This window comes from Heteronotia binoei, chromosome 1 (genome assembly GCF_032191835.1).
Source record: "Heteronotia binoei isolate CCM8104 ecotype False Entrance Well chromosome 1, APGP_CSIRO_Hbin_v1, whole genome shotgun sequence".
Lineage (NCBI taxonomy): Eukaryota > Metazoa > Chordata > Lepidosauria > Squamata > Gekkonidae > Heteronotia > Heteronotia binoei.
The window spans coordinates 136,335,874-136,363,174 of record NC_083223.1 but is presented as its reverse complement, the minus strand read 5'-3'; the positions used below and the strand labels follow the sequence as shown (position 1 = coordinate 136,363,174).

Sequence of the window (27,301 nt, the reverse complement as noted above, 5' to 3'; positions counted from 1 at the left end):
TGATTTTGGCCAGGGATCTTGGAAGGTGGTTTATTTGTTTTGGTAATCTTCTGAGCATAGAGTTGGGGTAACTAGGAATGCGGAGGTATTTGTGAATTTCCTGGATTGTGCAGAAGGTCAGCCTTGATGACGCTGGTGGTACCTTCCAATTTTATTGCTCTCTGCTGCAGTGTTAGGAGGCAGCACTTATGTCACAATTGCCCCGTTAAGTCCAGACTGTTGTCTTGTATTTTTAACAAACACTGCAACCCTCCTTGGTGCTTGGGCATTGCCTGATTGCCATTTGGGAAGGCACTAAAATGGGCAGCCTTCCCCAAATGATAAAATGTCATGTGTAGTTGAAGCTAAGGAAAAGCACTATTACAGGTAAAATCAAATAGCCTGGCTGCTAAAACCATCACCTTCCCATTGCAGTATTGTCTTGGCAAGTGTGAGGTTTGGTAAGACACTGACAATAATGCCATCTTTGAAGAAGTGAAAAGTGGAGGCTTAGTGTCAGGTTGTTCAAGGAAAATGGAGAAGTCTTTATTTTTCTGTGGAACGGAATGGCAAACCAAATTGCCTGATTTGCTGACCACAAATATCTGTTCCCAAAGAATACAATATTTGGTGACAGTGAATTAAACTTGGTCTTCATTTATGTGCCACTGTATTCAAACTTTGTTCTGCTGCTTTAGACCAACATGGCTACCTCACTTGAATCTTTGTTAATTATTGTTGATAATAATTATTAATTGCTATGTTTTAAGCAGGTTTGTTTTTAAAGTAAAAAATATCGTTTTTAGTTATGTTTGTCTGTGTCCTTTATTAAATTTATATCTCCACTACCTGGCATTACATTTTATGACATGCAAGGCCCGGCCTGACAAGGTCTCATTTATGTCCGATCCGGCCCTCATAACAAACAAGTTCGACACCCCTGCTCTACTTCATAGTAAGCGTATGTAAGAAGTAAGGAGGATATATGTTTCTGTACAATTTATATGGAAGCCTCCTGCAATCTTTCCTTTAAACACAGGTCAGCTACTTCCTACAGATGTCTGGTCTGCCTTTCAAAATTCAGACTAACCACTTCAGGATGGTTCCTGCTATTTATGACTAACACTGATTTTAAGGACTGTTACCATACAAACACAACCAATTTGACTTTGCTTACATTTTCTATTTCATATTTAACTGGAATCCTGTTCTCAATACTACACACACTATAATTAATGACAATATACGCTTTTTTATATGTAAAAACATACAACAAAAACTGCACTAAAGAAGAAAAGCGCTACTCAAGATGTACCTTGATAACTTTTGATCCAATCTTGTAAGATCCAGAGCTTAATTTCTGAAGAGCACGATATGCATCTTGTCTATGAACCATGCAAACATATGCACAACCTCTGGGAGGAATCATCTGTAAGGAAGAACAATAAATTATGGCAGCATGGAAATGAATATGTACCAAGTCTAGCTATTAACATTTTAAACAGTAAAGAATAATGACTTCACTTACATTTATAGATTCTATTTGTCCAAATTCCTCAAATAAATTTGTTAAATCTTGCTGTGTGGCTTTTTTGTCCACTTGGCCAACCCAAAGTGTAGTACTGCAGACTATGAAGACAAATTTTGTATAAATAATGTATGTTTTTATTACATTATAAGATCCATTCACTCAATTAAGAATCTTTTACCCTGATTTTGGTCAAAGGCAAATTCAAGCTGATGGGTACCTTACGCAGGCAATTTGTCAAACCACTAAATAAAGTTATTTCATTTAAGTGTAGAAGTCAAGACTGCTAGCCATCTTTTAATAATTAAAAAACAGATAAAATCATGAAACATGGACGGCTAATATTCTGAACACAGTTTTCAGCATGTAGTAGCATGACTGAACATCCACCCCCTTCCCCAAAAAGAAAGGTTTCATTTAAAATAGTCAGAAACAACTGATTCCCACAGTTACTATTGATGACAGCCATCAGATTACAAAGGCTTTTAAATTCCAACTCAATGCATGTAAAGGTGTTGATTTTCTCACAAACAGATGGGGGGGAGATTGTATTGAGTTCTCTGAGACCTTTCTCAGCCCCACCTACCTCATAGGGTATCTGTTGTGGGAAGAGGAAGGGAAAAGAGACTGTAAGCAGCTCTGAGACTGCAAGTGAAGAGAGGAGTATATACTCAATCTCCTCCTCCACTCTTCCTTGCAACTCCCCAAAACATGTGGCAGTTACTTCACACTGCAACCCCAGGAAATCAACTTTATGGGGGTAAAAGTGACAGCAAACGTCTGTTCTTCTGACCACTTCACTAAATCCAACCCAAGATTTGCAGAGCCCCAAACTGTAGCCAGGAATTATTTGTTTTGCAGATTTCTGATCCATGGAGGATCCAGCTCTTGGCTACTGGACATAAGGATTATGTTGTGTTCCCTCCAAGCTGAGTTAGTGTGAGCTAGCTCAGTTTTTTAGCCTTCAGCTCACACATTTTCATCTCAACTCAGGAAAAATGGCCCCAGACAAAACTAATTTATGCAGTAGCTCACAACTTTGATGACAGTAGCTCACAAAGTAGAATTTTTGCTCACAAGAGCCCACAGCTGAGAGGGAATATTGATTATGCTGTCTTAACTGCAAAGTGAAAGCAAACGTTACCTACCACTTAGTGTTTTGGATCGTATGGGAGGTAATCCCTTTTTCTGTCGTTCTTTCTCCCTTTCTCTAGCTCTTCTTTCACTGGAGTATGACCTTGAGGATTTCCTTTTTCTTTCTCTTGATCTAGAACGTGAACGTTTTCTATGTTTACGCTTTCGAGAGCCAGATCGTGATCTGGATCTTCTTTTTCTTGGGGACCTGTAAAATATTCATTTTAATAATGCTAATAGAAAAAATACTTCACAAGAAAAACACAACTAGATTTTTAACATCAGTAATAAAATGTCTGCATTGGGGGAAAAGAAGCATCAGTTCTCCTGGCCCTTTCTTACACGCTCAAGAAAATTATGATCTCCACTTTGGGATCAAAAAACATTTTTCTCCAGATCAGTTTGGCTAGGGATCCTAGAGGTTTTTTGTTTTGCCATCTTTTGAGTGTGAAGCAACAGAGTAACTGGGGGTGTGGGGTGAGGTGGGAGGTATTTGTGAATTTCCTGGATTGTGCAGGGCATTGGACTAGCTGACCCTGGAGGTCCTTTCCAACTCTATGATTCTATAACAACCTTGAACGAGATCTTGAACGTGTTCTTGATCTTGAAAGAACTGCTGATTTCTTTTCCTCTTGTTCGAAGGCCTCCTGTTCGACAATTTCTTGCCCTTCATCTATATCCATGTCCTGGGTGTATAAGAAATCAGATGCTTACTCAAAAGAGTCTAATTTAGCAAGAACAATCATGAATATATATATATATTTTTAAAAAATCACTAAATACATACACAAAATGGTTCTGTGGGGAAAACTCTATATACAGTATTTGGGTGTACTTGTCATATTTATGCAATGTGCATGATTCCAAGAGGCAATCAGATTAAAACTGATATCAATATTCCATTTAGTGGCAGAGGTGGGGGCTTTAGAAGGTAGCTTTGTTGGTCTGCAGAAGAACAGCTACATTCAAGTCCAGCTTACAGACTGACCAGATTTTCAGGGCATGAGCTTTTGAGACTCAAAGCTCACTTCATCAGAAGGCAAATAGGAATCTTTGGCCTAATAAACATATGCACAGATCACTGTTGCACATGCGAACCTCTGAACAAGAACACTGCATTTCTTATTTCTTTAAAAGCTTTCATCCTGCACTTCAGAATACACAATTTCATATTATAATACACAAAAAGAACTCCCCCCCCCAAAAAAAATCATATAAACACACAATAATAACTATTTAAACAAGTAGTGAGAGAAAGCAGTTAATATTAAAACACTAAAATCCTCAAATGCCTTCCAACACTTTCTGCTTTAGAGAATTTCCTGGAAGTCAGAAAAATGGCAACTGATCTGGCAAAATGAGCAAGACTCTGTAATGATGGGGCACACAAAAAAAGGCCTGTGATTGTAAAGTGGTACAATGAACCAGGGAGGGGACAACCAGAAGACCTGTTGCATTAAATCAAGGACCCACACAAACATACATGAGGAGACATCATAAAGAACAAATACAACTTCTCGCCTTACAACCCTACATGCCTGTTCTGATAAAAAAGATACAAAGTACTTCAGTACTGTTCCTCTCACCCCTACTCAATACTTCCAAGCTCTTCAGGAAGACTGCATGACTATCGTATCAAATACAACTAAAGGATCTAATGAAACTAAAAAAGTCATTGATTTGCAGGCCAAACTTGTCCACCAGATCAATCAATCTCTGTGCAACAGCTGGGCCTGAAGCTGGACTAAAAAGGGCTAAAGGAAGGTTTTATATCACCCATCAAGTAAGCTTTAATCAGAATAGTCATACTTTATGAACTTAGAAATTCTGCATTTCACCTGTTGTTGAACATCAATTGCATTTTCAAGGTTCGTTTCCACTTCTATGAACTGCTGGTGATTACTATCTTGTGAAGGTGAGGCAGAATGTTCAGAGCCAAAATTCCCTTCTTGAGTTTCCTCAGGGCTTGCCTGCAAAGTAAGAATACATGGCATTAATCTTATTGAGTTGAAAATGTTTGTAAGGTATATGTAGTAGCGCAACTTGCATAAATCACTGGAAAAATTTTAATTTTGGTATTTTTATTTTTAGATAATCATGATTAAAATCTGCCTACAGCAAAAAATACTTTGGAACCTGCCATTTGAATATGTCTTTCCTTAAGTCATTTCAGTGTTATAATTACCATTAAATACGTGGACTGTAAAAATAGGTGTGTGCATTCAGCATAAACCAAATGAAATAAATACCCCCAAAATAACCTTATTGGCATTTTTCAGGTATTATTTAAGTCAGCAACTGATATAACTGAGCCTGAAAAAGGTTGATAGTGGTTTTTATTCAGGTGTATTCAGCTATACCGTGAGGCAGCAGAGGTTCTCAGCTCCATGCTGCCTCAGCTAGTTCACCTTGCATCTCAGTTTAAACTGAGGTGCAAGAAGAGCCAGCCCAGGATCAGCTGTGGCGAAAGGAGCTAACAGTTCCACGCCACCCTTGCTGATCCTGGGCTGGTGAGTTCACCCAGAAGGTGTCATAACAGACTGTGAGCCTTTTAAACATATTTGGAGCAGTGTTCCCTCTAAGCTGAGTTAGTATGAGCTAGCTCACATATTTTTAGCTTCCAGCTCACACATTTTTGTCTTAGCTCAGGAAAAATGGCCCCAGAGCAAGATAATTTATGCAGTGGCTCACAACTTTAATGCCAGTAGCTCACAAAGCAGATTTTTTTGCTCACAAGACTCTGCAGCTTACAGGGAACATTGCTTTGGAGTTCTCTGTGGCTTGCAGAAGGAATTTAAAGGGACTGTATCCCTTTAAATGCCTTTACTCCCTCAATTTGAAGCAATGGAGGCTGGGTACAGCTTCTTCTGAGGCCACCAAATTGGGTTCCCAATTCAATCTTTTTGAAACTTGGGATTTTTTTTTAAAGGCACCAGGAACTATGCTGCAAATCTGGTGCCTCTACCTCAAAAAAATCAGCCCCCTCCATAGCCCCAGATACCCTGGATTGATTCTCCATTATAGCCTATGGGGACTATTGACTATAATGGTCCCCATAAGGTATAACAATGTCGGAAAAATTTAGCAATCCCAAATATTTACCAAACCCAATATTGGGATTCGGGGATATCAGGCAATACCAATATTTTCAAGGTTCAATATACCTGAACCAAAAATACCATTTTTGTGTGTGCGCACACCCCTATGTAAAACATTCAACGAGACAGTACAAACTACAGATACCATTAAACAATCAGTTTGCTTTCGCTGTTATCCATCTCTTAAAGAACTATCACCCCCACAGCCAAGTATAAAACAGAAAATCCATTTTTGGAGTAAAATAAACTTGCATTTCTACTTTATACTTGAAGAATGTTGTGAAGATTGTAGGATATGTTTTAAATCAATCAACCATTTTCATCAACAACATTGTATTATGAATTCCACCTAAAAAGAAGTTAATCACATCTGATCAGCCTGAAGTTCAACAACTAGTATATATCTATGATCAAGAATAAGTTCTAGAAATGTAACTGTTCTGGACAGTATCAAAAAGCCATCAGTAGTATGCATAAGGATCTTTTCTAGCTTGTTCATGGCTGCCTTTCCAATTTCTCAAACTGGTAAGTCACCAGGCCCAGATGGCATACATCCAAGAGTTCTGAAAGAACTCAAAGGTGAACTGGATCTCCTGACAAAAATATGTAATCGTTCTTCAGTTATCCTTTTACCCCTTGGTCATCCAAGGGCCCCACTGCCTCCATCCGGTTTCCTGCTTCTCATGTATTTGAAGAATGCATTGAGTTAAAGAGCCCCAAACGTTTTAACCTTTCTTCATAGGGAAAGTATGCCAACCCGCCCATTTCTGCACTTTTCCCAATGCTATAATATAATATCTTTTTTTGAGATGTGGGGATGAGAACTGTACACATCACCAATTTTTTATGCAGTTGCACACTTTCTGGAAATCAAGGTATGCTGAGTCTTCCTCAATAGCTTTTGTTCATCAATGTGCCTACTAATTCTCTCTTTAATAACGGTTTCCACCAACTTACCCGGCATTAACAGCAGACTGGCTGGCCTGTAATTTCCTAGATCTCCTCTGGAATTCTTTTTAAATATGGGGGTGACATTAGCTACTTTCCTGTCCTCAAGAATGGAGGCAGATTTTTGGACCTCCCCATGGCTAGTTAAATACTTCCTAACTAATACAGTCTCGGTTGAAGAGCAAGTGGGAGAACTAACTTGCTGGATTCCGTCGTCCACCACTAGAGTGTATTATAATTTAATTCTGCAGGATTAATCTGGAGTAAGAAGATGTACATTTTCATTGCTAAACTAGTTACACAAATTCATGTTGATGTATCTGTTGCGGTTCCAAAAATTGACTATGTGAATGCTATACACAGCCTAGGTATGGTAATTCAGCTGTATTCCAACATTATGTGAAGTCACATTATGCATGTTTTAAACACCAACATCTGGTGACACCTAGTGGAAAGACTTTTCAGGTCTTCACCTAAAGAGAGGTCTGCCTTTAAAAACCTTTTTTTTCAAAAAAGGCTGCTCAAGAATACCAGTGACTGCACATAAAAAGTGTCACATTACTTCTCACCATCTCATCTCCATTCATTCAACAAAGTTTGCTAGTGTCTTCTCCAGTTTCTGTACATCCTATGACTTGCTGTATCACTTTGTCTAATTCTTTAGTACTACTTCTGTTCTCAGGATCTCTCACATTCATATTCTTGCCCTGTTTCCTTTCATAAGGCACGCAGATCTTCCTGTTACTATTATAAAAAAGCTACAAAACATGCTTGTTTGATACAGAAAAATGGATCTAACTATAAAGAAAAGTTATCAACTAATAAATGCTTCTTTCAAATTTTACCTGGGCTACAATACTCTGCACCAAGGTAACCAAAAGATTGTGATCTGATTGTACATGCTAAGTGTCCTTGTATAAATTTGCTTCACTTGCATAATTTTTTCATTAGAGGAGGGATGAAAGGGAAAGTATTTTAATTACACTTTCTGAAGCAGTGGATATCTCTGTTCCAACCAGTATTTGAAAATTGCTTCAAAAAGAAACAACGTCATATATTCAGATTAATGTTAATGAAGTGGCTTCCTTCACACTGAGCAAACAATACTGTCAGTGGCCAAACAGTATTGTGTCATCACAAAAGAAAAATAAATATAAGAAAAAACTGGTACTAAAAAAACAGCACAGAGAAAAACAATGGAAGTGAGAAGGTCTAAAAAAAAACACAGAACACTCCGGAGTTTTGAGAAGGGAATATTTCGGCAAGTTTCGAAGTATTCCCTTTGACCTAAAAAGCAAAATGTTGGAACATTCCACACAGTGCAGTTTCTCATATTCTTAAGGAGGTGGATGGGAAAGCCTCTGCTTTGCATGCAGAAGGTATGACGTTCAATCCTTTGCATCTCCAGTTAAAAGGATCAAGCAGTAGGCAATGTGAAAGTCCTCTACTGAAATCCTGCCAGTCTGAGTAGACAATACTGACTTTGATCGACCGATGGTCTGATTCAGTACAAGGCAGTTTTGTGTGTTACTATTTCCCTGATGTTCATTTTGATTATTTGACCCTTGAATGCAACAGCCGCCTAAACTGAAAGTGTTGTTGGAATGCAGCATGTTTTATTTTAATCTTTTAAACCACTTATGCTAACACATTCCTACTGCTGCAAATGGTCCCAGGTTAATGCAGACGGCCTCAGTTTCAGTCCCTAGCATCTCCAGTTAAAAGGACCAGGTTGCAGTGATGTGAAAGACCTCTACCTGTGATCCTGGAGAGCTGCTGCCAGTCTGAGTAGACAATACTGACTTTGATGGACGAAAGGTCTGACTCAGTATAAGGCACCATGTGTTCATGTGCTTATTAATCTCAGGAAAGTGCTTCTTAGTGGCAGCAGATGACAGGTGGACTTTTCAAAAACAAAAAGGTATGTATGGTTGGCTCTTTGTATGTTGTCCTAGTTACTTTTCAAGATTCTACAGGTAATCAGCTATAATGTGTTTCTGTTTCTGATACAGAACAATCAAAAGGTGCTACTTTTTCTGCATGGAAGCAACAGTAATTATTATAAAAATGAGTAATGCTCATTGTCCAAAAGATAAGAGTCATGTACCTTCGTAGGTTGCTGCTCTAGAAGCTGTTGGCGGAGATGTTCTAGGTTTTGTTGCTGTAATTGTTCAGCTAGCTGATGAAAAAGTGAGTTGTTCACTGACTCCGATACAAGAGGCCTAGAATAACATAATTAGAACAACCAATTTGTATTACTTCATTGAAGAAAATCTCATAAATAAATTTCCTACCAACTGAGATATATATTGTAAGTTAGTATGCATCTGGTTCTCTATATACTGAGCAGCTTCAGGTTTTCCTGAATGAGGCATCTATCCTGGATCCAGTCCAGTCCAGTTTTTTGCCCTGACCATGGAACGGAGACTCATAGATGACTACTGGAGACATCTGGATCAGGGCGGCACTGCTGTTACTTCTTCATTTAACAGCAGTGTTCAACAGTTGATTACAATCTACTGACCCATTATCTTGCCAACATAGAAATTAGGGGCACTGCTCTTCAATGGTTGTTTAACATCTACATGTGCTCCTTTGCTCAATTAGTATGGAGGTTTGCGCTGCACTGTCACCAGTATGCTGATGACACTAAACTCTATCTGCTGATGGACAGATGCCCAAACTCTGCCCCAGAAAATGTGGGAAGGCCTTAGAAGCCATGATTAGGTGATTACAACAGAGTCACCTGAAACTCACTCAAAGATGAAGGTTTGTGTCTGGGTCAGGGCAGGATACGTTTGGGAATCAGGTTCCCGTTCCTCAACAGGGTGCCATTGGTGTCGGCACGGAGGGTTGGGAGCCTAAGGGTGATCCTGGATGCCTTGCTGTCTATGGAAGCCCAGGTCTCCACTGTTGCCAGGTCTGCCTTTTATCATCTTTCGCAGATCAGGCAACTGGTTCCTTATCTCTCTGCCTAGAACCTGGCCACTGTGACCCATGCAACAGTCACCTCCACGCAACAGTCATTGCTTTACACAGATTTACCCTTGAATCTGATCCAGAAACTGCAGCTGGTATAAAATGCAGTGGCTTGCCTGCTGACTGCAACATCTATGCAGATGTGCATTCAGCCAGTGCTCTGCCAGTTGCACTGGCTACCAACTGAGTACTGGGTCTGTTTCAAGGATGATGGTATTAACAAAGCCCTGAGTGGCCTGGGACTGACATATCTAAACCAGCCTTTAACTAAAATGACAACCAACGCCAAGATATTAGATCTAAGTGGATGTTTAAGATAACTGAATATCATCCTTAAACTGTATGGAAATTAACACCAAATTGTTTTAATCTAATGCTTAATTTAAATGTTTTTATTGTTGTTCTATTGTATTGTGAGCCGCCCTGAGCCTGCTCCAGAAGGAAGGGTGGGATATAAATCAAATAAACATAACAACATAACCATCTCTCCTATTCCTCCCCCCAGAGAGCACTGTGCTCCACTGATCAACATCTACTTGTTATCTCTGGCCCCCACCTCAGGGAACATACTCCCACCTGAGACCAGGGCTCTGCAGGACTTATTACAGTTCTGCAGGGTCTGTAAAACAGAGCTGTTCCACCAGGCGATTGATTGAGGCAATGGAAGTCCAGTTATTTGGCCTCTCTGCAGAAAGCCATCCTACTACATCTGCCCATGTGGAGTGTTGGTATCATTAACCTGTTGCAACTCCTGTTTACCATCTATCCAGCTGTTAGGGTTATCATGTAAATATACTCTGCCATCTTCAAATTATTTTAATTATTACTGCAATAATTGCTTTTAATGTTTTAAAATCTGATATTACCTGCCCTGAGCCCGTTTGCAGGAAGGGCAGGATATAAATTTAACAAACAAAGTAACTAGTAAAAAAGAAATGCTGGGACCACCAACAAAATATTACACCTGTTTGTAAGTCCCCTAGAAGACTTCATCAGGCATGATGTTAAAAAACAAAGAAAGGGAGAGGAGAAAGAGACAAAAATTTCCAGAGAACTTCAAAACATGGTAATTCACATTATTTGGCTAGTACTAATAAAAAGTATTACTTGACCTTTACTTCTGGACTTTGCATTTGACCAATGCAACGACTGGGTTAACAATGTGGGTGTTTGAAAATATGTTTTAGGAACAGGGTACAAGACTACAACACTCATCTTAACAAATCCATTTTTGGAAAAGATCAACAGTAATGCCTAGATCTGCCTCTTCAGTAAAATGAGAAGGAATTTATTTGTTAAAGCTACAGGTGCTTTTAAAAAAAAATCATTTTGGGATTTTTACAACCCCCATTTTTGGGGGGGGGGGGGGGGGGTTAGATTTCAAATTTTTCCGCAAATCTGTCTTGCTGATTCACAGCTCCAGTTACCAGATTTAAGTATCTTCAGATTTCACGGATGACTGTTAATATATAGATTAGGGGTGATCAACCTTGCTTAACACAAGAGCCACATAGAATAAACATCAGATGATTGACATGAACGTCAGATGTTTGAGAGAAGTCAGGCAGGAAAATGGATTTGGGGGAGAGAAAGGTGGAAAGAAAACAACTTTAACTTAAAAAGTGTTCTTCAAGCTGCCATCTGGCTTGGAGAAGTGATTTAAAGAGACAAATGCCTTTTCCAAGCCAGCCGATGAGGTGGTGGGGGCTTTGAGAGCCACACAATATATGTGAAAGAGCTACATGTGGCTCCTGAGCCACAGTCTGGCCACCCCTGAGAGATTATTAGTACGCAGATTCCACATAAAACCAAAATCACTTTATACATGATTTCCAAATAGAGTGCAGTTCTAACTTAGAGCAAATCAATCTTACAGCTGGGAAGCTGGGGTTTCTTTTTTAGGCTCTTCATTAATGTCAGCTTCTTCCCCAAAATCCCCAAACCTGTCCATCAGCTTCTAGGACAAAACAAACAAACCATTAGAAATGCACTATATGTAACCGTTCTGTATACTCTTTGGAACAGAGGACCTCTGTTAGAATATGCTGCGTTAGAATATGGCAGTTCAACACATGAATCTACGTTCTACAAAATCAGATCATTGGTCTATATAGATCAGAACTGTGTACTCTGACTAGCAGTAGTTCTCCAGGAATTCAGGCCCAGAAAGGTCTTTCTCAATACTGGCTACTCTCAACATTTTAGTTGGCAATACCAAAGATAAAAATCAGTACCTGCTGCATGAAAAGTATAAACTGTACTTCTCAGGTCCTCCATTTCTATATATGTGATCAGTTGGAGAGATGCACATTTTCAAGTATTTAAGAGATTTATTTAATCCATATAGCAAAGCATAAATTAGCAATAAAAATAGGATGTCTAGTGATAGGGACTCAGCCACACTTGACTGGGAGCTGCTGTGGAGAGAAAAACAAGTAACTGATGATCTGGGCGGCTGCCAGGGTTATGGAAACATTAAAAATGGTGCTGCCGCTTTAGTTGAGAGTGACCACAGGGGAGGAAGCGTCATCAAAGTCACATCGGAATGTGAGGGATGGAATGCTTGCAAAAGGCCAGAGAGCTCTCTGGGGCCTGCTATCCAAAGTGCTGCATGCTCTTTGAAAGCCTTGAAGGCCAACCAAGGAGAATACTTGACTATCCACTCTTAAGAGCATAGCTTGGGAATTATTGGATGGAGGAAGAGCTAGGACTAGCTTTTACTAAGATGAATTCATGGTGAAAGAACTGGATAACAAATCAGGCCTAGAAGAAGCAGGCTGATCAGCCTTGGACAGCCTCCTCACCCCCGCCACAAGAGACTGATGAATACATAATAGACCTACATCTTATGCTTGATTTACATGTGATTGTGGGCATTAAAAACCAACAAACTGTTACCTATGCAGAGTGGTCCCAAGCAGCCAGGTACATTTACATATAAAGGATAAGAGTTTCCACAGGCATCACGGACATGTTTAAATATAGCACTAGCTCAGGAGCCATTTGTTTTACATATCTACTTTCATATTTCAAGATCAAATCAATTTATCAGCAAGATGCCTAATTTCATCTATTACGGTAACCCCTAGAAAATGTGTAATATAGTAATACTTTTTAAAAGTGAACCGTTTTCACTGCATATAAACTAAGAATCTATCACTCCATGTGAACTGCCAATCACTGCAACAAATGGAGCCAAGGTTGATCACTTGTTTCTTGGAACTGGTAATTAACATCTAAACACCCACCATGCCTCTCAGTGTGGCCAATGAGTCTTCAGATTCAGGCCCTGATCTGACCTAAACTTATTTATTTAATTTCTAGTCTATCTTTTTTGTTACATTGACAATGTCAAAGCCAACTTTTATAGATGTGGACTACCAATGGTTTAAAAGGAAACAAAAATATTCAACATATTTCCAAAATATTTTAATAAGATCTATAATAATTAGTAACATTGAGAGTAACATCACAAACAGGTTTAAAAGATATTACAACTGCTTAAAATAAAATCAAAACTTTTGATAAGCAAGAAAAAGACAAAATTCACAAAAATTTTATGAAAAAATTCAGGACTGAAGAAATACTTTGCTGTTACACTACAGTAAAATGACTTCTACCTTGTTAAAAGAGACACTTTGTTCTAGTGGATTAAGTGTATTGGCAGCAGCAGCGGCGGCTGTAAGTTGTGCAGTGAGGGCTTGTAACTGAACAACAAGACCGGCATCCAATGCCTGGAGCAGAGATGGTTGTGGCTTCTGTTGCTGCATTTGCAGCGTCTGTATTAACTGCTGAAGCTGGAATTTGTGGGGGAGGAGAGAAAAAAGCAAACACATGGTTCAGTTTTTAATACAATACACAAATTCTAAGTTAAATACCAGCTGTAATGTAGAAGTATGCAGCATTACAATTTACAGACTGGACTTTTGAAGTTTTCTCTGGCAGATAGGGATGATAAAACATAACAACAAAAACATAGTAAAAACACAACAACAAAAGCACTATACTCAAACTGAAAATTTTTGAGGAAAAATACAACATTTTTAGAAATGCAGTGTAAAAAACAAAGTATAACACATCAATCAACACAAATACTGGATTTGCAAGTCCTAGCACAGCTGATAGACATTTGTTGGCATTTTATTTCACATTCCAGCTTGCCTTTGACAAACAAGAGAGTCAAAGTAGGCTTCTAAAACTCAGAGAATATCTGTAAACCACATAATCTGCTTGCAGCAGTGAAGTTGCATTAGTATGAAATTGTGGATGGCAATTTTTTTTAAAGCCACACATGCACATTAGTTTTTACCTGTTGGCCTTGTGGACTCTGGAGAATCTGTGCTACAGCAGCAAGGGTGTCTGTATTAGTTATCTGAGAGACCCAAGGATCAGGTAAGCTTTGGACCACATTGGCTGGTGTAGCAGGTGTCACAGGAGTGCCTAACAATGGAGGGGGGGGGGGGAGAAGCAAGATGTTTTTACATGTTTATCATTAGAAATAAGCAACAAAAAACAAAGATATAAATCAGTCAAAATGAAGTTGCATTAAAAACAGTACAAACGAACGGTTTTAAAGCATTATTTGTGATGTGTTAGCAGAGTTAGGATTTATTTGACAAAAAGTACTTTCCAACCACTTACAAGTGATGGAGCTTAGACACAAACCATACCTGAGCTAAGACTACTAGTAAGAATTACAAACTACAAAACAAAACAAAAACACCTCCTTACACTATCACTGGCTGAATAATGCATACAGAAGCAACAAATTGCCTGAAAACTACCATCCAAAAAGGGCAACTGTAACCACCATTTTCCCAGTTTATATTGCTGTCTTTATATTGCTACATACATGCACAAGCATTTAATATCTTAAACAAGCGACTGATGGCTCTCTTGTTTAGTACGACTTCGTGCACCTGTATATACCAGTTCTTAAACAAGCGACTGATGGCTCTCTCGTGCACCTGTGTATATCACTTCTCAGGAAGTCCAACTGGTATCAAGCAATATAGATTTCTCAATGGCCACCTTGTATCTTTAGAACAGTCTGTCCGAGGCCATGTACCAGAGCCCATCCCTGATGAATTTGTTATTCTAGAAGGCTTTGTTAAGAACTGAGGATGGACAATCAGATCTGTTTTTCCCCGACTGGCATTTCTGAATTTGCTGATATTTAGAAATGAATTTGAATTTACTATATAACTGGGTTGTTGTTCTAATAATATATGTACACTGATTTTAAAACTGTGACAATTCTTTTTAGTTTATTAGCTGCCCGAAGCCTTTGTGAAGGGAAGCACAGAAGCAAGCATGCTAACTAATTCTATATTTTTTTCATATGAGGTGTTCTTACTATGGAAATTATGCCTCTTGATCAACTAAATATGATTTATCATACCACCTAAGAGCACATCAAGATACTAAAATAAAAAATAACAATTTCTGTTAAGGGAACTCAATATTTATACCTTAGACGTTAAAACAAGCATATGTGTTAATGTACGAGAAGAGAGATTCAGGTGGGTAGCCATGGTGGTCTGGAGCAGCAGAACAAAGTTTGAGTCCAGTGGCAGCTTTAAAACCAACCAAGTTTTATTCAAAATATAAGCTTTTGTGTGTAAGCACGCTTCCTCAGATACACTAGAAGAGACTACTACAGTAACAATAAAAGAATTCTAAAATCACATACTATAACTTGCCCAGTTTTGCTATGAAAAACACATATGGAGCTTTGTTTTCCAAACAACAGCAAAATAGATTTTACTGACAATATTCACCAACATAAAAATAAAACAATCATTTTTATTACCTGGTGTATTGTTACTCATAGTAGCTGTTGTGCTAGGCAAAACCGGGGTCATAACTGGAGGAGGAATTCCTGCAGCCATATCCAGTAGAGGCTGAATAATTTCACTCTTGAACACATTATTCTTCTGCCATAAATTCAGTACTCTAACGATTTTACTCTGAAAGAAAGAAACAGCAACACAAAGCTAAATACTAGCATTTGCACTAAAGTGTCTTTACAATTTTAGAAGACCTTGGGAAAAAGTTTGAGAGCTCACAAGTCAGAGCAGATCTTTCTCATACACACAGTGTAATTTATGAGGAACGTGCTACAGGTCCTTCCTCACCCTTCCATTTCCATTTATTATAACCCTAGTTTGCTGCAATGTCCAAATCAGATAACTATGATCAGCACTAATCTACAATACTATGGTTGACAAACCCATTTCAAAACTCTGGTTTGGAAATTTACACAAAGCCAGAGTTTATCCAATTTGGACATCCTTTTAAAAATATCAACTCAGAAATGGGAACAAGTGGTACATGGCAGAAAGGGTAGAGCGTGCAAGTTCACAGCACGTTCCCAGTCCTTCAATCCCTGGGTTGGAAGACCATACAAACTATGTGGTTTAGTGAATGAAGCACTAGATTTGGACCTGGAAGACATGGGCGGAAATTACACTGAAATCCTATGACTATGTATTTTTAAATAAAAGTAAATGTCACTGAGTTCAATGGGACTTACTCCCAAATTAGTGAGCAAAGGATTGTGGCCTGACTGATCCAGAACAAATAGTTTTCACATAGCCTCCGTTTCCCATTTATGAAAGTCAACCCTAGTTAACTATTCAAAAGCTGTGATGGGAGGATAAGATGACACAAAAGATGATGAAAAATAATGCAAATGTGAGAAGCAGAAGCTTTATACGCTTTCCCTGTCTTGTGTCAACCCACCCTACCTGAGTAAAACCTTATTGCAGTCATGACCATAAGAGTTGCCTTTAGGGAAACCATCTTCCTAGCCATGTACAACCACCACCACTTCCATTTCTGAGTTGATATTTTTAGAAGGATGTCCGAATTGGACAAATTCTGGCTTTGTGTAAACTTCCAAACCAGGGTTTTGAAATGGGTTTGTCAACCATAGAATTGTAGATTCAAGGATAATAATATTGGGTCTTTCTGCCACTATTATTAGGACTCTAAAGTCTCTGGAGACAATCTAAGTGAAGTATCTTGAGAACTTGAGTAAAAACGTTATAAAAAGGTAAAAGTAGTCCCCTGTGCAAGCACCAGTCATTTCCGACTCTTGGCTGACATCACATCAATGGCAGACTTTTTACAGGGTGGTTTGCCATCACCTTCCCCAGTCATCTATACTTTCCCCCCAGCAAGCTGGGTACTCATTTTACCGACCTCGGAAGGATGGAAGGCTGAGTCAACCTTGAGCCGGGTACCTGAACCCAGCTTCCACCGGGATCGAACAGGTAGTGAGCAGAGAGCTTCGACTGCAGTACTGCAGCTTTACCACTCTGCGCCATGGGACTCCTTAAAAACATTATACATGTACTATTAAAGTTCACCATACAGGAACAATGTAAAAATCACAATCCAAAAAGTGACAATCCTACACAATTTCTACACCAGGAGTGATTAAACTGCAGCTCGGGAGCCACATGCGGCTCTTCTACACGTACTGTGTGGCTCTTGAAGCCCCCACCATCCCATTGGCCAGCTTGAACAAAGCATTTATTTCTTTAAATCACTTCTTCAAGCCAGGCCAGCTGGCAGCTTAGAGAATGCTTTTAAAGTTAAAGAATGCATTTAAAGTTTAAGTTGCTTTCTTTCCACCTCTTCCCCCCAAATCTATTTTCCTTCCGGCTCTCAAACATCTGATGTTCAATGTTGTGCGGCTCTCAAAATCTGATGTTCATGTCTTGTGGCTTTCAAACATCAGACATTTATTTATGTAAGCAGGTTTGGCCACCCCTAAGAACATAAGAGAAGCTATGTTGGATCAGGCCAATGGCCCATCCAGTCCAACACTCTGTGTCACACAGTGGCCAAAAAAATTATACACACACACACACAAACAGCTAATAGCCACTGATGGGCCTCTCCTCCATATTTTATCTAACCCCCTCTTGAAGCTGTCTATGCTTGCAGCTGCCACCACCCTTTGGGTGAAGAAGTACTTCCTTTTATCCATTTTACCTGACAGCTCAGCAATTTCATCGAATGCCCACGAGTTCTTGTATTGTGAGAAAGGGAGAAAAGTATTTCTTTCTCTACTTTCTCCATCCCATGCATTATCTTGTAAACCTCTATCATGTCACCCCGCAGTCGACGTTTCTCCAAGCTAAAGACCCGTTCTACACAAATATCCACAATAGTACAATGTATCCAATTTTAATGTTAATTTTGAAAACAATATTAGAAAGACATTATTCTATGATCAGAACATTCTTTTCTTTACCAACAGATATGTTTCTACAGAATTTCTGTCAAGATTATGTATCCCATTTCCAGTGATACTGTCAAATAAAAATGTGTGTCTGGTGTGTATGAATACTTTTATGAATGCTGTAACTGGGTTAATTACTTTTAGAGGAAAGAAGACAAAATACCTTATCATCCCCAGGGCAACGATATAGGTTCTGGAAGGTGCTAATGATGTTATTGCTGAATCTAGGAGCAAACACATCCTTTTCTTGCCCAAACTGATGTCGAGACTGGCGAACAATAGAATCAATGACATACAAGCCAGGCACCTTGTATTCCGGTTTACACTATTAAAAATACAGCAAGAATGATCTTTTGCATGCAAAACATTCTCTGAGCATAGTTTACAGTTTACATTACAAAAATCTAAGAAGTGGAATATATGAATAGCAATTTGCACGCACTGACATAGCCACATTTCTTTTTAAGAAGCTAAAAAGTATTGAAACACTGCAAAAATAGTCAACCTACTTTTCCAAAACAACTGAATATATAACCTGCTCTTTCACAGACTTCCGTCAGCCTGTTGTCTCAGGGTTGACCTCTGGGGGGGTGAGGCCTCCAGGATGTAAGTAACTTTAGAAGAAAGGCAGCTCCTCTGGCCTCAGACTCCAGGAGGGAGGTGGTTTCAACACCAGTCTTCCACCTCTCCTGACAGTCTCAGAGTGAGCATCAGGGAAGTCATTGTTCCCACTCTCCCTCTCCTGACCCAGCGACAGTGGGGTGGAAGCCAGCTTTTCCTCCTTTACTAGCAATTCCTCTTCCCTGGGATATTATGCTCCAAAAGGGTATTGCCAATGCTGTATCCTCTCCACAACTTTCCTCAAACCTTGTCAGCTGGTTTCCCCTCTCCTTTTATATCTTGGTCTCCTGGTTGCTCCACTTGAGCAGTCGCCCTGGTTTGCTGTGGGGTCCCAGAGTCTGGGCTCATCTGGACAGGCACTGGACAACTTCCCAATGGTCTATTCAGATTCCTGATCATATCTGCACCCCACTTACGTTTTGGTAATACAACAATTCATAAATCAGAATAACACACGATTATTTTATTCATTCATTTCTTTTATTCGATTTTTAGCCCGTCCTTCCCGTAGGACAGGCTCAGGGTGGGTTACATCATAAAAACAATCAACAATAAAAACAATAAAAGACCAATTTAAATATATAACATCTAAAACTACAGAATGACAATAGACTGAAATGGCAGGTTCTGCCTCACAGACATGGCCTATTATCCAGGCCCAGTAGATCTTAAAAGCACTGGGATGGAATGAAGGGGGAAGGCCAATAATAAGTGACATCCACTGCCTCAGCATGCTTCCACTAACTTGTTTAACTCAAGATGCATGAAACAGCTACAACTAACATGATCTTTGATGGGGCGCCTTTGGTGCTAACGCCTAAGGTTAAGAGTTTGGGGGTCCTCCTGGAGCCTTTGCTGACAATGGAGGCCCAGGTGGTGGCCACTGCCAGATCAGAAGAAGACTGCAGATTTATACCCTGCCCTTCTCTCTGAATCAGAGACTCAGACCGGCTTACAATCGCCTATATCTTCTCTCCCCACAACAGACACCCTGTGAGGTGGATGGGGCTGAGAGGGCTCTCACAGCAGCTGCCCTTTCAAGGACAACTTCATGCGATAGCTATGGCTAACCGAAGGCCATTTCAGCAGGTGCAGGTGGAGAAGTGGGGAATCAAACCCGGTTCTCCCCGATAAGAGTCCACACACTTAACGAGGGGTGTGCATTCAGTTCGGCCAAACCGAAGAAACCACTGAATCACCCCTGATTCGGAAGTATACAGCACCGTATACTTCTGAATCCAATTGGAAGCCATTATATGGGAGCTGTATACAGCTCCCTGTATACGTCCGAATAGATATTTGGAAGTATATGGAACTCAATGGAAAAGGCAGGAAAGTAGCTTCTGCAGCCTATGGGGAGCTGCTTGTCTCCTTTCCCGCCTTTGGAAGCCTCCCATGGCCTCCCTGGGATCAGGGAGGCAGGGGGAGAGGCGCCCCAGCAGCCAATTCATGCTTTGCAGGGCTGTTGTGTAGCTGATGGCTGGGCTAATCCCCCAGCCATCAGCAACACTGTTGTTCTTTTGTTTACTTGGCTATCCAAGTAAACAGTGTTCTCTGGCCAATCACAGAGCAATGGTATTCTTGGAAACTGCTCTGTGTAGGGCCAGAGAACCTTTTTAAGGAGTCTGCCTGGCTGGACTCCATTCCATTGCTACTGTGTTGGTGTGAGAGAGAGATTGTGCTGTGCTGGCCCTTGGCCTCAGCTGCTGCTGCTCTCTCTCAGCCTTGCCTGACCTGCCTGGAGAAGAGAAGACATCTAAGGTAAGACAGACTTGGGGTTCTTGGTTTTATTTTAGTTAGTAAAAGGACTTTTTAAGACTCAGAGAGTCCCTTTACTTATCCAGATTTGGGTGGGTGAGTACTGAGTAGCTTATTTGCGGTTAGGGGGTTCTGCTGCGGATGGGGGCCTGGGATGGGGGGGGTTTGCCAATTTGCCCATATCTTACTTTAGTGAAAGGACTTTTAAAAGTGCAGTGTCCTTTTACTTTTCCTGATTTGGGTGGCTTGGATTTCTTGGGTTATGGTGAAGGTTTTTTGGGGGGAGGGGTTGGTAAAGTTCCTGTATTGTTAAAAGTCAAGTTTTTTATGGTTTTAAAAGGATTCTGTGTTTGATTTGTTGCTGCTGTTGTTCCTTTTCTCTTCTGGTTCTGGTTCTTGCGAGGGGGGCTGTTTGGCCTAATTTTCATTGTTAAAAAGGTCACTTTTTTAACAGTTGAGTTTCTTGGCCTTTTCTCAGTGATCTGTTTGGATCTATTCTCTGTTTTTGCTGGTTTTGCATCCTGTCCTGTTGTCCCTTTTCCTGGTTCTGGTCTTGGGGGAGGGGTGGATGGGTTAAAAGTTGTTTCTTTATGTTACGTTTTGGTTTTTTTAAATTACCTCTGGTTGGTGCGGGGGTTGGTGTGTGGGCTGTGTGGGTTGGGTCATATTTTTATAAAGTTATTTTTGGAGTCTGAGGGTGCTTTCGGTTTGGCTAGGGCCACTAAAAAGGCTGCCCCACTAATAAGGGTGTTTTAAGAATTTTTTTTTTTAAATAATCCAGTTTAGGGCTTTATCTTCGTTCAAAATTCAACTAGGCCAGATGGGGCAATTTAAAAAGATTTTAGGTTTCTCATAAAAGGCAGCGTGACTACTGGCCACATCAGGCTACCTTTTAAAGAGACTAGGGTTGCAGTGCATCTTGCTTTCAGCCACTGAAAGTTGGTGCATCCTTAGATTTCCATAGGGTAAACCACAGCTTCTCTCTAGTTATAGGGAAGACCTGATTTCTAGTTTGCAAGGAAATCTGGTTTCCCCAGGATCTAGTTAGGAGAAGTTTAACTAGGAGGATATAACAAGGATTGACTTCATCTCAAGGCAGCCTTTTAAAAACTGCAGCCAGGTAGAGGCAGGATCACTTAGTCTCCTAAACTTTACCAGACTACTACTACCCCAACCCAAATAAGGACAGGTTAAGGACCAAAAAACCCCCAAACAAGTTATGGTGGGAGGGTTTTTAAAAAGAAGTCAGGGCATCTGTTGGTTCAGGGTACAGTGTAGTGAGTTAGGTTTGTAAAAAAACCCACTCTCAGTTCAGGTTGTGCAAGACTGGCCAAGGGTGTCATGAGTGACAGGCAGCAGAAGAGAGGCCCTGGGGTCAAGGCCAAGGAGAAGACTAGAGGGGTGGAGGGGAGAGGAAGGACCCAGTTCCCCCCCACACACACCTGTGTGTAGGGCCACTCCACAGCTGCCTTCCAGCACTCCAAAGAGCAGCCTTCCTTGGAGATGAGCTTTGGGGGCAGTTTTCTGTCCAAAACGATCACCCCAAGGAGGTTGCAGAGTGTCATGCAGGAGCTGGAGGAGAAGCTGGTTGAGGAGGACCAGCCCCTTTCCTCAGTTCCTTCTGGCCGGAGTATGATGAAGAAGTTCCACCTTGGGCCCTTCATCGAGGCTGCTGCTGCCCCCCCCCCCCCAGCAGAGGTGCCATAAGGTGCTGGCACTGAGCAGGGGTCTGCTGCTCGAGCAGTCTCTCCTCCAGCTGATGTTGCTTGGCCTCAGCAGCCGGAGGAGGGGCAGCAAGAGCAGCCCTCCTTGGAGATGAGCTTTGGGGACAGTTTTCTGTCCAAAATGATCACCCCAAGGAGGGTGCAGAGTGTCGTGCAGGAGCTGGAGAAGAAGCTGGTTGAAGAGGACCAGCCCCCTTCATCAGTTCCTTCGGGCACCAGCAGTACTTCAGGGGATGGCCAGGAGGGGAGGCCGCATGGGGCGGAGGGGAAAGAAATGGAGACACACGAGGTGCCTCCATCTCCGCCCACTTCCTCTCGGCGGCCAGCCCCTCCTGCCACCCTGAGACACGATGTGTCTGCCCCGAGCACCTCACAGGAGGTGGCTCTGGACACCCAAGCTGGCGGTCAGCTTGGGCATCCGTACACCTCCAAAGTCTGGAAGCATTTCTGACTTATGGAGGATCCACGCTATGCGTGGTGCCAGCTACGCAGGGCCCGGATCAGTCGTGGGCAGGACCCTGTCCACCTGATTCCGGGCGGGGGGATGCAGAACCAGCTGCGGAAGCACCACCAGGTGGTGCTTCTTAAGGGGGAGAAGCAAGCTGGTGCTGGGATGCCCAAGGAGCCAACACCACCCAGCCAGGAGGTCCGTCCCATCACAACTACCTCCAGAGCTCTCCAGGAGAGTTCCGTGGAAGTGCTGGGATGCCAGCCATCTCTGCCTGAGATGTTTGGTGATGTTTGGTGGGGGTGGCACCTGTGTGCCAAGAGGGGGAATCAGGTACAGTAGGAGGTTCATCGCCTGGAACCTTGCCAGGTCAGTTGCCCATGGGCTTCCACTTTCAATGGTCGAGAATCCTGGGGTGCTAGGGTTGCTCGATTACCTGGTGCCCTGGTACAAAGTTCCTGCTAGAACCACCATTAGCAGGACCATTGTGCCATCTGTTTTCAGGGCGACCAGATCTCTGGAGAAGGCACATTTGTCCTGTGCTGCCGGGGGGACTGTTCATTTCACCTCAGACATCTGGAGCTCCCAACATGCGTTCGAGGGGTATCTCTCCCTGACTGCGCATTGGTGGCAATACAGTGAGCTGCAGGGTGGGGGTGGCAGTAGCGGCAGGCAGGATCAGGGCCACCAGGCTGACTATCGCTGAGCCTTGCTGCACGCCAAAGCAGTTGACGCGCCGTACACTCTCAGAGCCATCCTCTCACGGCAGTTAAAGGCCTGGGTAGGCAATGGGGACGTCGCTACGGGCTTTGTGGTGACTGACGGTGGCTCCAACATCAAGGCAGCTGTCCAGCTTGAGGGCCTACAACACCCTCCTTGCGTGGCCCAACTTTTCCACCTTGTGGTTAAGGATGCATTGGGCCAGAAGAAAAGCCAGGATCATTGGTATCTAGCCGTGATCCATGAGTACTGACTTCTGCTCCAGAAGTGTTGGCATATCTTGGGTCACTTCTCGTGCAGCAATATGGACTCGTATCTGCTGCATGAGAAACAGACACTGACAGGCGTGCCAGGGCACACGCTGGAACTCCATCTGTGCCATGCTGGAGCGCATGGTGGAGCAGAGAGCAGCCATGGATGTCTTTGTCTCTGAGACGAGGGTCTTTTGGGATGAGAACTGTCTCATCCAAGAGGATTGGGTGGTCATTTCTCAGACTGTGGAGGTTCTTGGGCCCTTCAAGACCCACACAGAAATGCTCTCATCTGACACGGCGAGCATCGCACTGGTTGTCCCCATGGTCCACATGGCCTGTGAGGACCTGGCCTCGTTTCTAGTGCCAGCTCAAGGCCGTGCAGATGTTCTTCCAGCGGTGCGTGCCCTGGTTGTTAGGCTGCAGGAAGGGCTTGAGGCCCGCTTTCAGACTTTCACCCAGGATAAGGTCTACATGATGGTGACCATGTTAGACCCGCACCTTAAGGGCATGATCACCGAGCGGGCCAATGATCTCGATCACTGGCGAGATGAGCTCTCCCAGAAGATCAAGTGCTGCAGAGTCAGGGCGTGCCCAGTGCCGGTAGCTGAGGAAGGGGGGGGGGGGTGGAAGCAGCTCATCTGCCACTTCCACTGCTGTTCATCCCCAACCTCCCTGGCTAGGCAGTATTTCCCACCAGACTCACGCCATGAAGAGTCCCGAAATGACACTCATTGGGCGGCTCGTTGGCCCCTCTGGGAGCGGTAGGCCCCTGAGAGTGGAGATGGATGCTGCAATGGTGAGGGACTATCTTTTGGAGCCCAATGAGTCGCAGGAAAGTCTCCTTTGGACTACTGGGTCACGAAGGAGGGGGTCTGGCCAGCCCTCTCCTCCGTGGCAAAGGTGATCCTCTCATGCCCACCAACAAGCGTGCAGAGCGAGCGCGTCTTTTCGCATATGAGTGACATTGTCTGCCCACATCGCAATCGCCTGCAACCCTGGACAGTTGAGCAGTTGGTCTTCCTGAAGGTCAACTTGCCTCTGTTCGGCTCCCTGAACACAGACTCTGAGAGTGAATGAAGTGAGCACCTACTTGTGCCTGCATCCTCTCTTGGCCCGCGCTTGGAAGGCGGTTGTAAAACGCTCTCCCACTAAACATAGACTAGAGTCCAAAGACAGCCCAAAAACTCACTCACAAATTGATTGGCATTGCACCCCCCCCATCATCCATCCCCAAATGAAAAGAGAATGCTGGTTTAAAATCTGCAAAGCAATCCAAGTTTCCCCAGTACCCATCCACACATGCCTAATAATACTGAAAGGGCCATTGCAGCCTCCAACTGTAACCCACAGCACCCACAGGCCCAGCCAGGATAACACAGGGTTTTTTTTCAGGGGCAGGAGGAAGAAAGAGGGAGGTGCCAGTGATGATGATAGGCAGCCAGTAGCCATACCAATGCTGAGGTCCCTCTAATGGGACAGTGATAGCTGGTGTGTTGCTGCTAAGCTGAGAGAGAAGGAATGGTTCCCTTCCTCTCACACAATCTGAGGCCCTCCCAGTGATCTTCCTCATTTGGGATGCAACTCTGGCTCACCTCTTCATGGTGCATCCTGGGTAACGCAAAAGAGCCTGGACCAGCCAACCATCCATCACTCAAGGTAAGTCTAAATGCTTCTTGCTTTGTGTCAGATACAGAATGATGTGGAGCTAGGTGTGGTCCACCGCTTCTCTTGTTAGAGAGTTGTGTTGTTTGGGGCAGAGCTGGAGAGCTGGCATCTGTAGATTGCGTGTTCTGTGGCAGGGAAGCTGGCATCTGGGTGAGAGACCCAGAACCAGCATGCTTGTTGTGCTTGGCCAGCTCTCCCCGTGTTGTTTGGGGCAGGACTGGAAAGCTGACATCTGGGTTTGCTGCAGCCAGGTCTGCAGAGCAGACCTTCAGCAGATTGTGTTTTGTGTGGCAGTGACATTGGCAACTGGGTTTATATTGGTTCCAGGCCAGCAGGATTCATAGAGTAGATAGATGGATGTAGTGCATTTGGGTCCTATAGAGATTCTCTGGTGTGAAGTTAGGTTTGGCTTTGGGTGCCCCAGGAATTAGACCCCCTGGTCCAATTTTCTTTTGGCCTTGTGGGCTTTGTGTGGGACAGTGCCCTGAAGCACAGCACAGCACAGTTTGGGGGGCTCTCCTCAAAACCCCCTGCCCCCCAGACAATTACAGTGGGAGAAGTGGCTCTAATTGGTTTTTTCTCACCTTTGGGAACAGTGTTCCTTTTGGGGTGCCCACAGATGGGTGCAGTCTTTTTGGGCCAGGGGGGCTGCATGCGGGGGAGTCCCCTGAAGCTGCCCTGCAGTTTTGTGGCCTCTCCCTCAAACTCCCCTCTGGCCAGATCCACTTTCCCCACAGCAATTATAGTAGAGGAAGTGGCTAATTGGGCTTTCCCCAGCATTGGTGGCAATGGGCCTTTTGAGGAGCCCAAAGACAGGGACCTCCTGGCCCAATCTTTTTGGGACTTGGGGGTTTTGTAGAGGAGAGTCCCCTGTGGGTTACCTGCAGTATGGTGGCTCTCCCTCAACCTCCCCTACCTCCCAGTAGCCTCTAATTATGTCCTATGTTGCCACTGATTTCAATGGCCCATACGGTATAATGGTGGGATAGGGGCACCCTCTTTGGGTGCCCCTGCAATGGGACCCCCGGCCCAATCTTTTTGAGACTTGGGGGGTTTGTAGGGGAGAGTCCCCTGCAAATTTGGGGGCTCTCCCTCAAACCCCCTCCCCTCCAGGCGGCTTCCAATATATCCTATTTTGCCATTGATTTCAATAGCCGTAGGGTATAATGGGGCCATATATTCGGAAATAGCTGCGCATCTACCGTATATGCGGCTATTTTGAGTACCGGTATTCGGAAATATACGGTATTCTGAATTTTTTGGCCCCATATAATTCCAAATCCAATTTTTCCCGATTTTTTTTTTTAACACTTAACCACTACAACAAACTGACTCTTGAGGTGACAGTAGCATGGATCACAGTTGCCAAGTCGAAAGGAGCCAACTAGGAAGGGAGCCAACTGCCTTACTTGCCTAAGTAAGCCATCATCTTAGGCAAGTAAGGCAATTGGCCCCCTTCCTAGAGTGCAGCGACTTGCCAACTGTGATCCATGCTACGGTCACCCTGAGAATACTGTAATGTCCTCTACATGGGGCTGCCCTTGTCTCAAATCTGGAAGCTACAGCTGGTGCAGCATGTGATGGCCAGGTTGCTATTACAGCTACTTATACGGGAACATATTCAACCTGCACTGAAAACACTGCATTGGCTCCTGTGGCATTCTGGGTTTGTTTCAAGGTGCTGCTGTTAACCTTTAAAGTCCTGTATGTCCTGGGACTTTTCTACCTTCAGGTCCACCTTTCCTCACATGTGCCCCAGAGAGCTCTGCATTCAGGATCCCAAAATCTGCTAACAATCCCCGGGCAGAAGGAAGCCCAGCTGACTACCATCAGGTCCAGGGCCTTCTATGTAGCAGCTCCCACATGGTGAAATGTGCTACTGGATAAGATCAGAGCCCTGCACAGTTCCATAGAGCTTGTAAGACCAAACTATTCCACCTTGCATTTAGCAATCAATGGGAGATAGCTGTCGCCACATAACTGACCATCTTGACCAACATTACTTTATTAACATCAAGAGAACTATACTTGATAAGGTCCTTGGATAGTATCAGTAGCACTACTGGTTACCGACATTGTAATTTTAACTGTCTGTTTTATGGTATAGTATTTTCTTGATTGTTTACATTTTATGCTTCGATGTTGTGTTTTTACTGGTTGTTAGTTGCCCTGAGCCTTCTATGGGGAGGGC

At 42.8% G+C, this 27,301-nt stretch overlaps 1 protein-coding gene across 4 annotated transcripts in view; it reads right to left on the bottom strand.

The window, feature by feature from the left end:
- Positions 1 to 27,301, bottom strand: part of SCAF8 (SR-related CTD associated factor 8) — a 145,956-nt gene that overhangs the window by 83,185 nt on the left and 35,470 nt on the right. For 3 of the 4 annotated variants that reach the window (XM_060241129.1, XM_060241139.1, XM_060241121.1), the window contains exons 4-14: positions 18,084 to 18,245; positions 15,479 to 15,635; positions 13,976 to 14,106; positions 13,287 to 13,463; positions 11,541 to 11,623; positions 8,795 to 8,909; positions 4,480 to 4,611; positions 3,215 to 3,327; positions 2,656 to 2,849; positions 1,508 to 1,608; positions 1,295 to 1,408 (exon numbers count right to left, since the gene is read on the bottom strand). In XM_060241129.1, coding sequence (XP_060097112.1) covers positions 1,295 to 1,408; positions 1,508 to 1,608; positions 2,656 to 2,849; positions 3,215 to 3,327; positions 4,480 to 4,611; positions 8,795 to 8,909; positions 11,541 to 11,623; positions 13,287 to 13,463; positions 13,976 to 14,106; positions 15,479 to 15,635; positions 18,084 to 18,245 — 1,479 coding nt within the window. The remainder of the gene's footprint in view (positions 1 to 1,294; positions 1,409 to 1,507; positions 1,609 to 2,655; positions 2,850 to 3,214; positions 3,328 to 4,479; positions 4,612 to 8,794; positions 8,910 to 11,540; positions 11,624 to 13,286; positions 13,464 to 13,975; positions 14,107 to 15,478; positions 15,636 to 18,083; positions 18,246 to 27,301) is intronic. The other variant, XM_060241149.1, reaches the window with a different exon arrangement.